The sequence below is a fragment of the Phocoena sinus genome, chromosome 11 (assembly GCF_008692025.1).
Source record: "Phocoena sinus isolate mPhoSin1 chromosome 11, mPhoSin1.pri, whole genome shotgun sequence".
NCBI classification, from domain to species: domain Eukaryota; kingdom Metazoa; phylum Chordata; class Mammalia; order Artiodactyla; family Phocoenidae; genus Phocoena; species Phocoena sinus.
Window position 1 is genome coordinate 45645502 of NC_045773.1, and position 16021 is coordinate 45661522.

General features: G+C 51.1%; 1 protein-coding gene across 1 annotated transcript in view; it reads right to left on the bottom strand.

Annotated features, from left to right (window-relative positions):
- CCDC13 (coiled-coil domain containing 13) overlaps positions 1–15236 on the bottom strand; it is a 29584-nt gene extending 14348 nt beyond the window's left edge. Inside the window, exons 1-8 of the mRNA XM_032649648.1 lie at positions 15178–15236; positions 14329–14540; positions 12054–12202; positions 9974–10116; positions 8307–8396; positions 3946–4062; positions 2606–2710; positions 319–480 (exon numbers count right to left, since the gene is read on the bottom strand). Of these exons, the coding sequence (XP_032505539.1) occupies positions 319–480; positions 2606–2710; positions 3946–4062; positions 8307–8396; positions 9974–10116; positions 12054–12202; positions 14329–14534 (972 nt within the window). The 5' untranslated portion in view covers positions 14535–14540; positions 15178–15236. The remainder of the gene's footprint in view (positions 1–318; positions 481–2605; positions 2711–3945; positions 4063–8306; positions 8397–9973; positions 10117–12053; positions 12203–14328; positions 14541–15177) is intronic.
- Positions 15237–16021: the final 785 nt, after the last annotated feature.

Below are 16021 nucleotides of genomic sequence, written 5' to 3' on the forward strand. Positions count from 1 at the left end.
AATCCCTGCCTGAGAGGCAAAAAGAGAAAAGCCAAGCTTCAGTGGACAGCGCCAAGCCTAGGGTTCAAACTGAAGTGCCTCATTCCACCAAGAGCTGGTTTCAGGTCCAGTATCTCCAAAACAGCCAGAATGCGGCCACCCGACGTCCATGAAATGGGCTCTGGGTGAGGAACCCGTCAGGCAGCTCAAGGTGGATGGACAGGATGTGAGGAACATGCACAGAGGTGACCCCGAACCCCAGAGCCTCCAAGTCCTCACAGGGGTGGTCGTGGTCTCCTGGCCCCAGGCGCCCCTGACCCCCTTCCAGGCACACGTTACCTCCCAGCTCTCCTGTTTTTCCCTCTCCAGGTTGTGGATCCTCCGCAGATTTTTCTCCTGTGCCGACAGCTTCCTTGGATCGGGATAGACAGACAGCTCATCACTGGCCGTTTCTACCGACCGGCTCCGAGTCTGTCCCAGCTGTTTCTCAAGCTCTCGAACCTGAGGGTGGTTCCACAACAGGTCTGCAGTCAGACTCGACCCTCAGAGGGGCCGCCATGTGATGTGACAGGAGACCCCACTAGACAGAGGACAACATGGTTCCAGATGGACGTGGAGGTCCCTAGGAGAGGGACCGGGGTGGGGGACGGATGGGAGGGACCTGCGGTGGCATTCTGAGCAAAACAAGGGGAAACACTAGGGAGGTTAAGCTTGGAAAAGAGAGACTTCAAAGTAAATGAGAAAAATCACCCTATCTCTGAGGCCAAGAAGCAGATGTGTAGCCCCAGGAACTTGGGAGGGAAAGGATAGCAGGTCTTAGTATCAGGAAGAGCTGACAGGCCACCCAAGCCCGGGTGGGCTCCTCGGGAGGCTACGGGCTCCTGGCCACTTGGAGGAGATGCTGCAGAGGGCGGGCAGGGTTTGGAAGCGGGGAGACCAGCTCAAAGCCTCGCCGGCTGTGTGGCTGTGCACAGATTACTTAACTTCTCTGAATCTCAGGTCCCTCATCTGTGGAGAGGCCTGCACAATGTCGTTATGAGAATTCAGTACCCTGAAGTTGTCTGAGCCTGGGAATCCCCAAGACGCTTCTTGGGATGACAGATCTTGGGGCCCACTCCATACCAACAAGTCAGAGCTCCAGGGGAAGAACTCGGGGATCTGCATTTTAAACAAGTGTTACGGGTGATTTCTAGGATTAGGCAACTTCGGGAAACCCCAAAATGTCCTGGGTGAAGCCCTCAGCACAGGGGAGGTGGATGTCATCCGACAGAACCACGGCTTTATCACACTGGGTTTACAGTGGATAACTCCTAGGGTCCTTCTAACCCTGATTTCCACGTCCACGCAACATAAACGACGGAACAAAGTTGGGTAAACCTGAGCCGGGGGCAAAATTCACTAGGATCCCTGGTCAAGGGCCTCAGTATGGCTTTGAAAGCACATTTCAGTGCCCTCGTGTGGCACTGTGTGGTAATTGCATTTAAATGTTAAAGAACACAGTACTATTACTTTTAACCGTTTGTTTACACAGCTTAACAACACTCACAATAACTCATGTGTTGAGTGTTTGCTATGGCCAGGCACTGTGCTGGGCACTTCCCAAACGATATTTCAGTTAACCCACAGCAACCCTACAAGGGAGGCATTATTATTTCCATTTTACAGGTGAGGAGACTGTGACCCAGAGAGATGAAGAGATTTGCCCAAAGACACCAAACTTAGAGACCAGTGGCTGAGGCCAGACTCAGACTCAGGTCTCTTGAACCACAAGGCTACACACTGGTCGTTAACCACAGTTTTTCAGAGACCTCTCCCCCTTCATGTTGGCTTCAGGGATCCCCACAGGAGACCCTGAGGGAAAAAGCCACCTGGGAACCTGGGAATGAAGGCAATGCCCTTGGCAAATAGTGGAAACGACACACTTATTTGTGTGACTCTTGGTTTCTTGGTACAGCTAACCTTCAGACGGTGTTTCCTCCACGCCAGGCCCTGTGGTAAGCAATTTACACGTCTGTACTCATTCAGTCCTCCCAGCAACGCTGTGGGGTAGGCACTGTCATTATCCACAGTACACAGAGGAGGAAACTGAGGCACAGAGAGGCGAAGCAACTTGCCCAAGGCCACACAGCTGGTGGGTGGTGGGCTGAGATTCGAAGCCAAGCAGTCCGGCTGCGGAGCCCCTGTTCCTAGCCTCTATAGAGATGCTCCAAAATATTTAAAGCGTAAAGAGGGAGACAGGCTAAGTTTTTTTTTTGGGGGGGGTGGTAATTAAAACCTTCAAAAGCCTACAGGCATCTGGACAAAACCGGAAAAAGCCTACAACAGTCACGCAAATTTACATGAACCAGGGGAAAAAAATCTGCCTGGAGTAAAATAAATCAGAGGCTCTGGTGTTTGTTGAGCGCCAGTGCCTGGTATGTAGTGTTATATAAATGCTTGTTCACTTAACAACAAATGAAAATCAGGCTGGCTGGGGAGAACGTGAAACAACGGCCCTGCAAGTGCGCTCTGCAGAACCTAAAGGCCATTTTCGGGTGCTGTGTCTCTAATGTGGCTCAGCGTGGGTCTTTCTGGGGCATTTCAAGCCTTACGTTCAGGGCCAGGAGAAGTCTGATGACTCGCTCACCTTGCTCTGCAAGACGAGAATTTGTTGCGCTCGACCCCTCCACGTCCCAGGCGAGGACAGGAGCTGCTGGATGTTCACATCTTCCCCAACCTCATTGGTTAAAACCTGAAAAAGGTGAGGCCTTCAGTATGGCCGGGAGAGAGGGCTCTGCCACAGCCCTAAAGCTGCTGCACGCGCAGAAACAGTGCTGGGTGCGTGGGGCTCCCCGAAGGCCCGGCCTCCACCTGCACAACCTTCCCCCTTCCCCCGCCTCAAAGGCCAATTGACCACGCTCCAAGAGCAGCTCTCCCTGGGAAAGCATTGAACCCATCATCCCCAGCACTTCTTGGTGATGCTTAGGGCAGACAAGGAACTGCTGACAATGCCCAGGTGGGGCTCCTTGCCCTTGACACATTCTGGGATGACTGAACCACAAAGTTGACCAAGACCTGCTCCAAATTTGTTCACCTGTCACCCAGAACGGAGATCATTCTGGATGGTTCCAGGGAGGACACGACCACAGGGCCTCGCCCTCCGTGCAAAGCCACTGACAAGGGGCCATGTCTGAGTGCAGCAAGGAAGTGGGGGCTACCGAATGTCACTTGGGGATGTTTGGTTCCAGAAGGGCCCAGCTTTGTGGCTGTTGCAGAGAGGTGTTCAGGCCCAACTTCGAGGCTTTCGGGTGGAAACAGTACACCCCAGCTTGTGCCCTGTGCCCCTCTGCAGCCTGTCACGGAAACCCATCTAGCGTACCAAGTCTCTGGTGCTTGTTTCCACAATAGAACTCTGTTTTGGAAATCTTGGCTGGTCTGAGTGGTTCCAGCAGGAACCGCTGCTGGTGGTACAAATGCCAGAGAATTCACTATGCAAATAAAAATAAATAATGAACCAGCTGGGCCTGCCTCCGAAGTCCGAGCATTTTCCTTTGAAAGGGGCCTTTAACACACAAACAACCTTCACATTTTCTAATATTACAGACAGCAGAGGGCAGGAGACGGGTCTCGATAGGCTTCCAAGTCCAAGGTGGCTTATTAAGGAGCTGCCCAGGATCTGTTGGGGTGCACATAGCACAGGGAAGGTTGAAGGGCCTCTCCAGGGTGGACAGCACTGTCCTGCTCCATCCAGGGTTCGGCGGGCACCACGAGGGCCTCAATGCAGGGTCACGCAGGCAGCCGGCAACCACCCTCACCTGATGGGTCTGTTTCAAGGGCTGGAAGGAAGTTACTGGATCTGAGCCCTGACCCAGAACAAGCAGTATGACGCTCGCGGGGCCCAGCTCCTGAATGGAAGCCATTGTCCCAGCCATGACCTTCCCAGTCCCAGGCCCACCCACGAGGACCCGAACCCTGGCCGGGAAATACCTTCTGGGCCATCCGGAGCTCCTGCTTCACAGCCCGGATCTGGTTGCGGAGGTCACTCATCTTCAGGTTTGTGGCCGCCAGCCTGTCCTGCAAGACCTTCACCTCTGGGCTGTCCTGCTAGTTGGGAAAGACAGGAGGGAGAGCAGTCATTTGAGGCCTAGATAGTAACAATAATCACAGCCCCCGTTTATCCAGGTATGTGCAGGTACCACACGAAGTGCTTGACAAGGAGGAACTCATTTCATCCTCACAACCCCTTTGAGGTAGGTTCCGTTACCGATGCAGAGCAGAGGCTGGAGGGGGGTGACCCCTCGGCTTGGGGGACCTGGTAGGTAAGGGGGAGCGTGGATGTGGATCCCGGCAGCCCAGCTTTGGGGGCTGAGCCCTGTGCTCCGAGGGTGGCGCACACAGGTGGACGTGGGTGGTGGCCGCAGACAGGGAGCATCTGGATGAAGCTGCTTCCCAACTCCCAGACACTCCCAGGCTGTGGGCTCTGCTGTGCTCAGAGACTGGCATCATAGCAAATCCATCCTCACTCAGGATGAAGAGGGGCGCTGGCTCCTTTAGCGAAGGCGGCCCCAGCTTGGCAGGAGGGCCATGACCATCCCAACTTGGGGCCTTCCTCTCCTAGAATTGTCAGACTGGGCCTTGGGCTCCCTTTCCTGGCAATGAGCTCACTGAATAGAAATAAGGACCCAGTTTAATCCCCCAAATGCTCCATTTCTGTGGCTCGAAGAACTGCAGGAACCATGAAAACTCTGCCTGCTGGAACTCTTAGCAAAGTCTTTTTTTAAAACAAAATTTCATTTAAACTATTTGGATGAAACTTTTCTCAAATGTGTTCCCCATTTATGACTTAAATAGAAGTTCCTGAAACCCTCAGAACTTTGGCATTAAAGGGACTCCAAGGTCAGCCCATTCAAACCCTTTCCATAGGTGATGCAGATAAGGTCCAGAGAAGGGAAATAACATGGCCTCACAGGCACACAGCTGGCTGGGGTGACAGAAGTGGGATTAGAGGCCTGGTCCTTCCTTTGCACTGGCTGATTCTCCCAATATAAGCTTTTGCTGATGCCAGGGCATCGTGGTGACAGAAACATTGGTTGGTGGGTTGTGTGTCCCATCAGGCAATGACACTAAGACCATCTGCTCCTGTCCCAACAGATCAGGTGGACTAGACTTCTGGGAAACAGGATGGGTGCTGCAGTGGCTTTCTGAACTTTCCTTAGCAGCCACAGACAAAACCTCCCGTGAACGCTAGTGTGAAAGGTAGATCCCAGAAGACTGGCTCTGGGGAGTTCCATGGACCCCAGAGGCTCTGGGCAGCCCCGCTGAAAACCACTGGTCAAGGAAACTAGACCTGCACACAGGCCCCAGAAGACCTGGACTCATCCGGTCTCCTCATCTAGGAAGTGGCTGCTTCTTCACAGCACCCCCAGGAGGCTAAACAGAGTAACCAGTGTGACCAGAATTTGCAAATTGGGAATTTACATAAAACATACATGCATCTTTCTTTTTTTTTTTTTTTTCGATACGCGGGCCTCTCACTGCTGTGGCCTCTCCCGTTGCGGAGCACAGGCTCCAGACGCGCAGGCTCAGCGGCCATGGCTCACGGGCCCAGCTGCTCCGCGGCATGTGGGATCCTGCCGGACGGGGGTACGGCATAGGCAGGCGGACTCTCAACCACTGCGCCACCAGGGAAGCCCCATCTTTCTTTCATCTATATTTTTTCATGTCCTTCCGCCGCCTGGCTGTATGCCATCCCTCTCCACTGCTGTTGGGAGCCTGTCTGCTCCCCTGCTAAGGTGCTGCTTTGAATCTGCCCTGGGTTGGGAAGCAACAGTCCCTGCCTGTCAGATCTTCGGTGCCATGAGCCCCCTGCTGGCTCTGGTGGTTGGCGGTGCAGGAGCCGTGAGAGCATTTGGGAGCCTGAGGGCACGGAAAGAGCACACCGACTGGATCCGGATCTGAGACCCAGGCGGCAACGACTGTCTCCAAGCCTCGTTTCCTCTTCTGTGAAATGGGGGCACGTTATGCCAGCCTCCGGGGTACATGTGAGTGTTGATGGGATAACGCATGTAAAGGGTGCCCTCTGGGGCAGATTCTGACGGGGAGCAATGCTGGGGGGCATAGCCTGGCCTGGGTGGGCAGCTGGCAAAGGTGGCTGAGGGCCACCTGGTGGTCTGGTGAAGGCATCACCCCCTCTGCTCTGCCAGGCCCCAGACCTCTACCTCCCAGGAAACTGAGCCAACCCTACCTGCCCGACATTTCAGAGCTGTTTCTGCCCAGAGTGAGATTTCACAGGCTTTGTGGGTGTCTTGGGCCTGGCACGCCCTTCCCCCACCCCGGGCTGTTTCCTCTGAGGCGATACCGGAAATGGTGTCCATGGGAGCAGATAGCGCCAAGGCCACTCACACCACAGCTTCATGAGGCCCCACACGGAGTGAAGGCATTCAGCTCCACTCTGGAATGTGCTTGGAGCTCTGGACTGGGATGTGGGGTGAGCCTGCAGGCTCCGGAGTATGGCCCAGGCTTGGGTCGCCCTGAACAGTCTAACGAGGGGGACATGGCTATTGTCCTCTCTCTGATCAGAAGATGCCCGGGAAAACATGTGTCCTGAGGAATGGAGACTGCAACCCACCATGCACTCTTCCATCAGAAACCTCCTAGGCTCCCTGCAGCCACAGAATGAAGTTGGAATTCCTACCCCAGCTACCGTCAAGGCCTCCATCCACAGGTGACTTTGTTTTGTTTTGATATGTTCCCCTTTTCCTCGTCAGGGCCCCTGGGCTGCAGCCAAACGTTATCCAGCTGATGCCCAGCTAAAAAACAGAATAGGAATATTGACGCTTTCCTGCTCTGAGCTTGTACTGCTTCTGCTGGAAGGGCCACCCCCATCTTCCTGCTCCAGCAAGGCCACCTGAGGAAGCCCTCATCCATCCCACCTCCTGGCTGCCTCAGGTGGAGCGTGTGCTCCCTCTGTGAACTCAGGGCCTAGGGGCTTTCTCTGAAGGCCCTGTCCCCCGCCTTCCTTTAATATGCCTACTCATCTCCCCTCTTGAACCCCCTGTGGACAGTGGGCTTGTCTTTGATTCTCTGTGTTCCAGGGCTCAGAACATTCTGCCAGGCTCGACAAGTGACTGAACAAGTAGTTTCCCATTTAGGACAGCCCCAGTCAGAGGTATGGATAAACAAGGGGCAGCTTAGAAGTGTCCCTCAGAGCTGGGAAAGGCACTGAATGACACTCAGTCTGGCGTCTGCTGAGGGCAGAGCCCCTCCATTGCCTCCCCAGCAATGAGACAGATCTACACAAGACTAGCCTTCAGGAGACATGTTCACCCCTGACCTGGAACCTGAGGGGCCCACCACTCGAGAGCAGCATTCTCCTCAAGACAGGCATGAGGCGGCTTGATCTTGAGTCACAGACAACAGCGAAGATTGGGTGGAAAAGGGGCACTGAACTAGGAGTCCTGAGGCTTGGATTCTGTTTCACCAACTCATTTGGCTTCTTAAGAAAACCATGGGGGGAATTCCTTGCTGGTCCAGTGGTTAGGACTTGGTGCTCTCACTGCTGAGGCCCCAGGTTCAATCCCTGGTCGGGGAACTAAAATCCCATAAGCCGTGAGGTGTGGCCAAAAAAAAAAAAAAAAAGAAAAGAAAACCAAGGGGAGGCCTCCTGGCATGTTCTTGAGACTCTGAGCTATTTATCGTCTGGCTTGGGCTCCATGCTCCTCCCCAGTGGCCCACTGGGTCAGACTGCCTTCCTTTCACGGAGCTGCAATTCCCATGCCCTGAGTTTCATGGAGGCTCATTTGCTTAGAAAAACTGGAATCTTGGGAACAGCCCCATTCCCAATAGTCACTTTTACGCTGTAGATCTGGAGTTCCACAAAGGGAAGACTTCTTACAATATGGATTGCCCCAGCAAAAAACAGGGTTCCATTGAGGAGTGAGCTCCCCGTCCCTGGGTTAAGGTAGAGAGGCTGGATGTCTTTCCAGTAAGGATGCTGTAACGGACATCCTTTACGGCTGGGCTGAGAGCAGGAGGCTAATTGGATCAGGTCTTCCTTCCCTCCTGGTCCTGAAATTCTAGGATTCCAGGGTCCTCAGGCCCCTCCTGATCTCCCTCTCTGGGGACTAAATCAGAGTTAACCCCTCACCAGCCTTCACAGGGGCATTCTTGGCCTCAGACAGTAGACTTGGTCACTGTCCCCTGATGGCTATTCTGAGGATGCTGCAATGGTGGCACTGGCTCAGCAATGGGGTGGATGCCGGACAGAGGCACCTACGCCCCCATGGAAGAGGGGAGGCCCAAGCCCATGGCTGCCTCACACACTCCCCAGCACAGAAGAGAATTCATACCAAGGCTCTGTCTCCCATCTGGGCCTTCGGCAGCTTGGCTCCTGCGTCGGTGGCTCCCTTGGCCGGCAGCCTGGCCAGGGCCATCTGCAGCTGAAAAAGCAAACCTGGCACTTAATATTTAATTCTGCTCAGCAGTTGCGGCACCTGAGTGAAGGGCTCTGGTGCTGCCGTCGGATGTGTGGTCACGGATCTCAGCAGTCCGTCCCTTCAGCTCATTTTAAGGCCCATGAATGGAAGGACTCTCCTTTACAAGGCACTCTGCGATGGGAGATTGTCTGCCCCACTCCCCAGTCGTAGCCTAGGATTCACGAACAGCTTAGTAAATAATGATTCTGCAGCCATGGTCTGCATCTGACAACAGCCTGGGAGGCGGAGAGAAAAGGAACTACGTACGGACTTCACATTGCAGTTGAGGAGACAAGGTCAGAGACACTGAGAGACCTGCCACTCAGGCTCATGGCCTGGTGGCCAAGACCACTGCTGTATACAGACAGCCAACCAACCCTTTAAGGGTTTCCCAATTGTCCTTCACACAAAGACCATCCCTGTCTGACAAGGCTGGGCATGACCCGCCCTCCCACCTCTCTGACCTCATCCTGCTCCAAGCTCGGCCACATTGGTCCCCTTTCAGGCCTTTATTCCTATTCAGGGACTTTGTACCTGCTGGGTCCTCTGCATGAAGGCCTCTCCCCCACCCCTCCGAGTCTGGCCCCTTCTCATCCTCCAGGGACCCACTGTGCATACTCCCCCCTCTAAGGGGCCCTCGATGCTGGTCTGTCTCCAGGAGGGCAAGGACCAAGCCTATTTTGCTCCCCACAGTCTCCCCAGGGCCTGGCCCAGAGCCTGCGATGATTCTCAAAAAATACGTTGTAGAATAAAGAAGGTCTAATTCAATGCCAAGTGTAATGACTGTGGAGGATTTTGGAGAGCAACAGAACTGGATTTGAAATCCGGCACCACCACATGCTGTGTGACTTGAGAAAGCCTCTTAACCTCTGCCAGCCTCTGCTCCTCCAGCCACATAAGGAGAAGCTGCGTAGGTTCACCCTAGCTCCTGAGGGACCATGAACTGCTGGGTCTTGTGCCCTCTCTCGACTGGAGGGGTTTGTCGTCAGCTGTGGGAAGGTAGGGGCAGCAGAAAGAGGAAGGTGGACAAAAGTGAGACGAACTGGTGGAACGCTCCTGGCTCTAGCTTCAGATTAGCAAGCATCCCTGTTAATTTATTCAACAATGCCTTTCTGGTGCTAACTACCTGCTAGGCACTGTTCTAAGCATTTTACAGTGTTAAGTCATTTAATCCTCAGAAAACCTTGGGGTGAGTGCCGTTAGAACTGCCACGTGACAGGTGGAGGAAACTGAGGCACGGAGAGCTTATACCTGGCTCCAAGTCACAACACAAGTCAGTAGTGGAGCTGAGATTTACACCCAGGTGGTCAGGCTCCAAGCTTGTGTCCTCCTTGCTATGTCGGGCTATCTCTCCACCGCCTGCGTCCTCCTTGCTTCCCGACACTTTCCCCTCTCAGGATATGACAGAGACTGAGGGACTCATTGCAAACACTGACCCACCAGTCCTCGGGAAGGACCTACAGCATCTAAGTGTGCTCCGTCTCTGGAGGAGTGGCGTGGGGTACAGGGAGCCCGGGGCAGGGGCGCCTGAGGCCCCTCACCTCTCGCTCCAGCTCCTGGATGCGGTTGCTCAGCTGCCTCGCTCTGGTCTTCGCACCCTCGGACTCTGCCATCAGCACCCGGTTCTTTTTGGACAGCTCAACGATCTTGGTGGCAGTCACATCCCCAGCCACACCAGCCGTCCCTAAAATGAAGGAAAACGGTAAGGTCAATTAAAAACACAGGTCCACACATCGAACAGGCTTGCTGCTGCTGGCCTGGGCCAGCAGCGATTTGGGCAACAATGAGTAGCTGCCCTCGGCCACCTCGTGTCTGTTGAAGAGGATTAGGACACATCAGGAGAAAAGGAGGAAGAACCTGGGGGAGGAAACCAAACCTAGAAATACAAATGGTCCAGTGGTGAGTTCTCTGGTTATGTTTTCCTCCCAGGACCCCAAAACATTACAGATCCTGGAACTAGACATCAGAAAGAAGTCTAAGAGAAGCCCTCTCTAGTCCGAAGGGCAGGAAGTGGGGCTGAGAGCAAGCCAGGGCTCTCTCCCAACTCTGTCTCCAGACAAGCCCCACTCTTGAAGCTGCAACCCCATGATAATGGGGGCATCAGCGAATGGGCAAGCACAGAAATGCTAAAATATCTGGGTAAATATAATAGACTATTTTGCAACCTTCAGTTTTTTAAAACGTATAATGGTTGAAAGCAAATATCATAGCATAGTCTGACGGGATGTTCAACATATACAGACATAATACATATAAAAGCTGTATTATAAGGGGGGAGGGTAAAGGGACTTATATGGTGGTCAAGTTTCTTCATTCCACTTGAAGTGGTAAAATATTAATTCTAAGTGGACCATGAAAAGTTATGTGTGTTGTGCAATCACTAAAAAAATTGTACAAAGAAATAGAAAAACTAAACTAAAGCAAACACTAAAAGTCCACCCAAAGGTAAACCAGTTCTTCAGCTGTCAGCAGCCTGTCACTGTAGCCTGGTTTAAAAACATGAACTGAGACTGTCAGACTTTTCTCTTCAAAACGTGAAGTTGGAAATCAGAAATGGGGGCTTCTGAGTGAGGATTGGATTTCAGAGGTCTTGAGGGAGGCTCGGGGCCGGCAATCAGATGAGGCCATGAGCACACCAGCAGAAGCGGCAGAAGACAGGACGTGGGGCAGGCTGGAGAAAAGGGAGCAGGCCCTGTCTCCCAGGTCTCCTGGGGTGAGGAGGCATCTCCTGCTCTCCCTGGAGCCCATCAACTTCTCGACACCCTTGCCAAAGCTGCCCCTTCGCATCTGAACCCCGAGCCAGGTTAGGTGTTATCTTCTGTTCAGTGTGGTTTTGTTTTAGACAGAAGAGGCCAAAGAATGGAGGGAAGCACAACAGGCTATCAAGGGCCTTTAAGATACCAGATTCCCCTTGCTTTTCAATTCAGCACTGGTCCTCTGGGTGCACCTACTCTTAAAGTCATTTACTAGCAAAGGCATAGAGAGACGCTCTGGCAGAGGCCAGGTGAGGCATCATGCCCTCTGTGATTGCTGGCACTGACTTTGTGCTTTCTCAGTCAACCACCTGGGAATTGCTCAACGGGCATACATCGAGCAGAGGACAATCAGGGCCAAGGTCCCCACCAGATCTGTAAGAACAAGGTCTAGCTCATAACCACAGGGTCAGTGGTCAATGTCCAGCCCACACCCACAAGGCTAAGGTCATCTCCAGGCCCACAAAGCCAAGGTCCCTAACAGACCCACAGGGTCAAGGTCTCCAGCAACAGAACCAAGGTCCAACTCCGACCTGAAGGGCCAAGGCCCACTGTACATGCTGCTGGATCCCAGGAAATCCTCTCAGAAGAGCGAACTCCCCTGTCCTGTCCACCCTTCTGGAGCAGCAACAGCAAGTGGTGTAGAGTCAATGTCTACTTCCACTGGGGCTTTTTCGCATCCATGATACAGTGTTTGAGCCAGAGCATCCAGACAGAATGGGTGCCGTTGGCCCACCGAACATGTAGCGAGCATCACGGAGAACTCATGTCATGAGGTCCAGCGGGGTCACCCACGCTGCCTCCACGGCAGCTGGGCCAGCCCACCTGGACTTCAGAGCAGAAACTGTCGCAACAGCGGTGGAGCTACCTGTGAAGGCAAATCTGTCCTCTTCTATTTTCTTTTTGAGGTGTTTGATTTCAAAGTCCCTCTCCTTCAGCAACTTATACAATCGCCCGTTCTCATCCACTGTTTCCCTGAGTTGATCCCGAAGCCGTTCGATCTCGTCTTCAAGCATCCTGTAAGGCAAAGGCAGAATCACAGGAACCGATGGGCAGGGGTCAGGCCTCCACAGCCCAGGTTTGTTGTACCTGGTTGGGCACTGGGTGGAGATAAGAACTGGTCTGTACAAAATAGGAATGAGAAATTAAGGGAATCTCAGTGAGCAGATTTTTAACACACTGTTCTCAAAACTGAACGATTAAGGACACACACACAAGTGAAAGGAGAAAAGTTTTTTTTTTTTTTAAATGTGCCAATTTTTATTTTATTTTTTATTTATTTATTTAGTTTTGCGGTACGCGGGCCTCTCACTGTTGTGGCCTCTCCCGTTGCGGAGCACAGGCTCCGGATGCGCAGGCTCAGCGGCCATGGCTCACGGGCCCAGCCGCTCCGCAGCATGTGGGATCCTCCCGGACCGGGACACGAAGCCGCATCCCCTGCGTCGGCAGGCGGACTCCCAACCACTGCGCCACCAGGGAAGCCAGAGAAAGAAGTTTTCAATAACATGGTTTACTACAGATTCAACAGAGCTATATAAAACCCCACCCAGAGAATTCATACTCCTTTCCAGCATCCATGAACATGCATAAAGATGTATTATAATTTAGGCTTCAAAGGCAACCTTAGCAAATTCCAAATAATGGACATTATACAGACCATTTTCTTAATGGGAATTGACTAAAATTAGAAATCAATACTAAACAGAGAACAAAAATAAAATAAAACACAGAACTCCAAACCCATCATATGCTTGGAACTGAAAAAAAAAAAACAAAACCACACACATACACACACTCCTAAATTATTTATGGGTTAAGAAGAAATCACAATGTGTATTATGAAGCATTTAGAACGGATTGACTGTAGAAGCAATATGTATGAAAACTTGTGAACAGCAGCTAAAGTGATACTTAGAAGGAAATGTATAGCCTTAATTGCATACGTATATTAGAAGACGAAAGAGGAATTGTCTAAGCCTTTAGTTGAGACCAGGTCTCTGGGTCTCCCAGGTAAACCCAATAGGAAATCAGAATAGGTGGCTAGTTTTATATATTACAATTGTCTTGCAAGTCATTTTTTTAGAACTTTAAAACATGAGGAACGTGTGACTCGTGGGTCTGTGATCACTTCTACCATTAGGCATGGAGCCAGCTCCATAGAGGCAGTTGCTCAGGAAGTAAATAAGTTACGGAAATTACAGATAACAGTAATTATTAACTAACAGCTATTATTATTGTTGGTGTTATTCTACCAACAGCTCAAGTCTCCACAAATTCCAGTTTCTCTGACTTGGGGAAAGATCATTTGGGAATAGGTCTGGGGTTAACTTAGAGCTAATATTTAGGAGCCATATGAATTTTTTCAATTATTGAGAAATCTTTATCTTGTCCTAATTAGCTTTTTTCAGTAGAACATTGTGAAAATCGAGAAACCATGAAAAGTAGAATTTGCAGATGGAGAAGATAGATTCTGGGTGAAACCAGAAGCAAAGAGATAGCTCAACAACTGCTGTGATTTTTTTTTTTTTTTTTTTTTTTTGCAAAATGACTAGAAAACAATTTTGTTTCAATCCAGACTCCTGCTTCTAACAACCAATATAAATCAATGCATCTGTGTGACATTGGCAAATTTAAAGCAAAATGAGAAGATTCTGGACTCCTTTCAACTGTTTCACCAACCATATAAAAGCAAGGAATCCATAAACTGCTTCTTTAGGACGGGTATGTTTATGTGTCTTTATGTGTCAGGGAAGGGAAATTGACACAGGAGAACAGTCGCGGATGAGGTTTGGAGTAGCGATCACCTGTGAATCATCAGAGCCAGCTAACCAGCTCCTCAAAAACCAAAACACATTTTTCACGAAAGAGAGACTACATAAGAAAATTCAAGTGAATAAATTACACCTTGATGAGTTTCAAATTTTCCATTTGACTTTAAGTGGTTTTTGAATACACTTCATGTCAAATTATGTCCCTTTATCCGATGCAAGAGTCTTCAATAACAATCTCTGTGTCAAAACTTCTGGGTCTCAGCTGATAAACACACATCTGGTCAACCTGCCTGTCGAACTGTCTGCAATCATCCTCCCCCACCTTCCCTACCTCCCTGCAGTGCTCCTGAGAGAGTCCAAACTTGCATTTACCTCTGCTCAAAGCTGGTTTTTGAGTTCTGCTCCCCGGCTTGGAGGACGCTGAGGCCATCAGAGATCTCCACGGGCTCTTTTTGGTCATCAACTCTGCTTTGGAAGCTAAGTTCTTTTTCCTTCCGTTTCTCCATCTGCTTCTGTAACCTTCTGTGCTGCATCTCCTGCATGGCCCTGAACTGGAGCCTCAAGGTGTCCTCTGCCATCTTGCCCTTGCAGTAGGAAAAGAAGCCTGAGCCTAAGCAAACTCCACAAACTGCTCCTTTCCCAAGAGTGCTCAGCACATAGTCAGCCCTGTCTACAACCCCCAAGCCTGGAGTTGGCTCCTTATCTTTGCATGTGTCCATGAGGAAGCTTGGAAGACCCACCCTCACTTCAGGTCCCCTGAAAGCCAAAGCTGAGCCGAGCTAAGCGTCAGCTCTCTACACACCCTCCCATGCCTGAATGTGCCACCAGACCTCGAATGGCATCAGAATACTCCCCCCCATCACTCAGATTCAACAGTTGACTCCTTCCTGTCCCTAAAAACAGTGGCTCTCAACTCTGGCTGACCATTAGAATCTTCTAGGAGTTCCTAAAATATAGCAATGCTGGGGCACATCCCTGGACCATTTAAAATCTTAATTCCTAGGAATGGGGCTCAGACATCATTACTGTTTTTAACTAAGGTATAATTTTAGGTTGAATTATAATTTACACATAGTAAAGTGCATAAGTCCTGAGTGTACAGCTCAATAAATCTTTACACAGGTATGCAGCCCTGGCTCCGCCAGGGCCCCGGTGGCTGCCGGCTCCCCCAGCTCCAGCCCGGGCCCTTCTGTACTTTTCCCCCCCACCCGCCGCACTTACAGTGGTCACTCCGCTGCTGCCTTCTTGGGCTGCAGCAGCTCGGGCACCTCTATCAGACGCCTTCTTGCGCTGCCCCGGCAACCGTCACTAGGGAAACCAGCCACGCCGCTGCGTGACGTCCTCTCGAGTCTACGGCAACCAAGAGGTCGCCGGGAGTTCGGAAAGGGACAGAGGCGCAGATGGTCCGGGTTGAGGCGGTAAGTAAATAGGCGAGGTGGGCTGACGGATGAGGGCGTCTTGTGTATGAGACTTGAAAGTTGGCCCAGTGGTCCGCTTCTGGAACATATTTTAAAAGTTTTGTGGGCCAAACGTTCTGCGCAGAGATACGCATCCCGCAGTCCTGCTGGGAGGAATTAAGGTGAATGATCCTACCAAGAAATTTAACGTAGCCATTCAGAATGTCTTTGGAAAATGTGGAAGTGTGAGAGGAAAGGTTATTTTGTGACGGTGAGTGAAAAAGGCAGGACACGAAATAGTAATTGCTAAGTAAATGAAGTTGTGTTTTTAAAAACTAAGAACGGAGGGAATTCCCTGGCGGTCCAATGGTTAAGGCTCCGCGCTTCCACTGCAGGGCACGAGTTCGATCCCCAGTCGGGGAACTAAGATCCCGCATGCCCTGCATGGCGCGACCAAAACAAACAAAAAACAAAATTAAAAACCTCTAGAAACAGAAACAAGACTGCGGAGGAATGCATAGAAATATTAAAGTTAAAAATGGTTGTATTCGTGTGCTGGAATTGCAGTGCTGTGTTTTTATTTTTGCATTTTAGAGGATTTAAAATATAGTGAACATGGTTTATTTTCAAAGTGGAAAACACTTGTATGTTTGGGTTTTTTAAAAAGA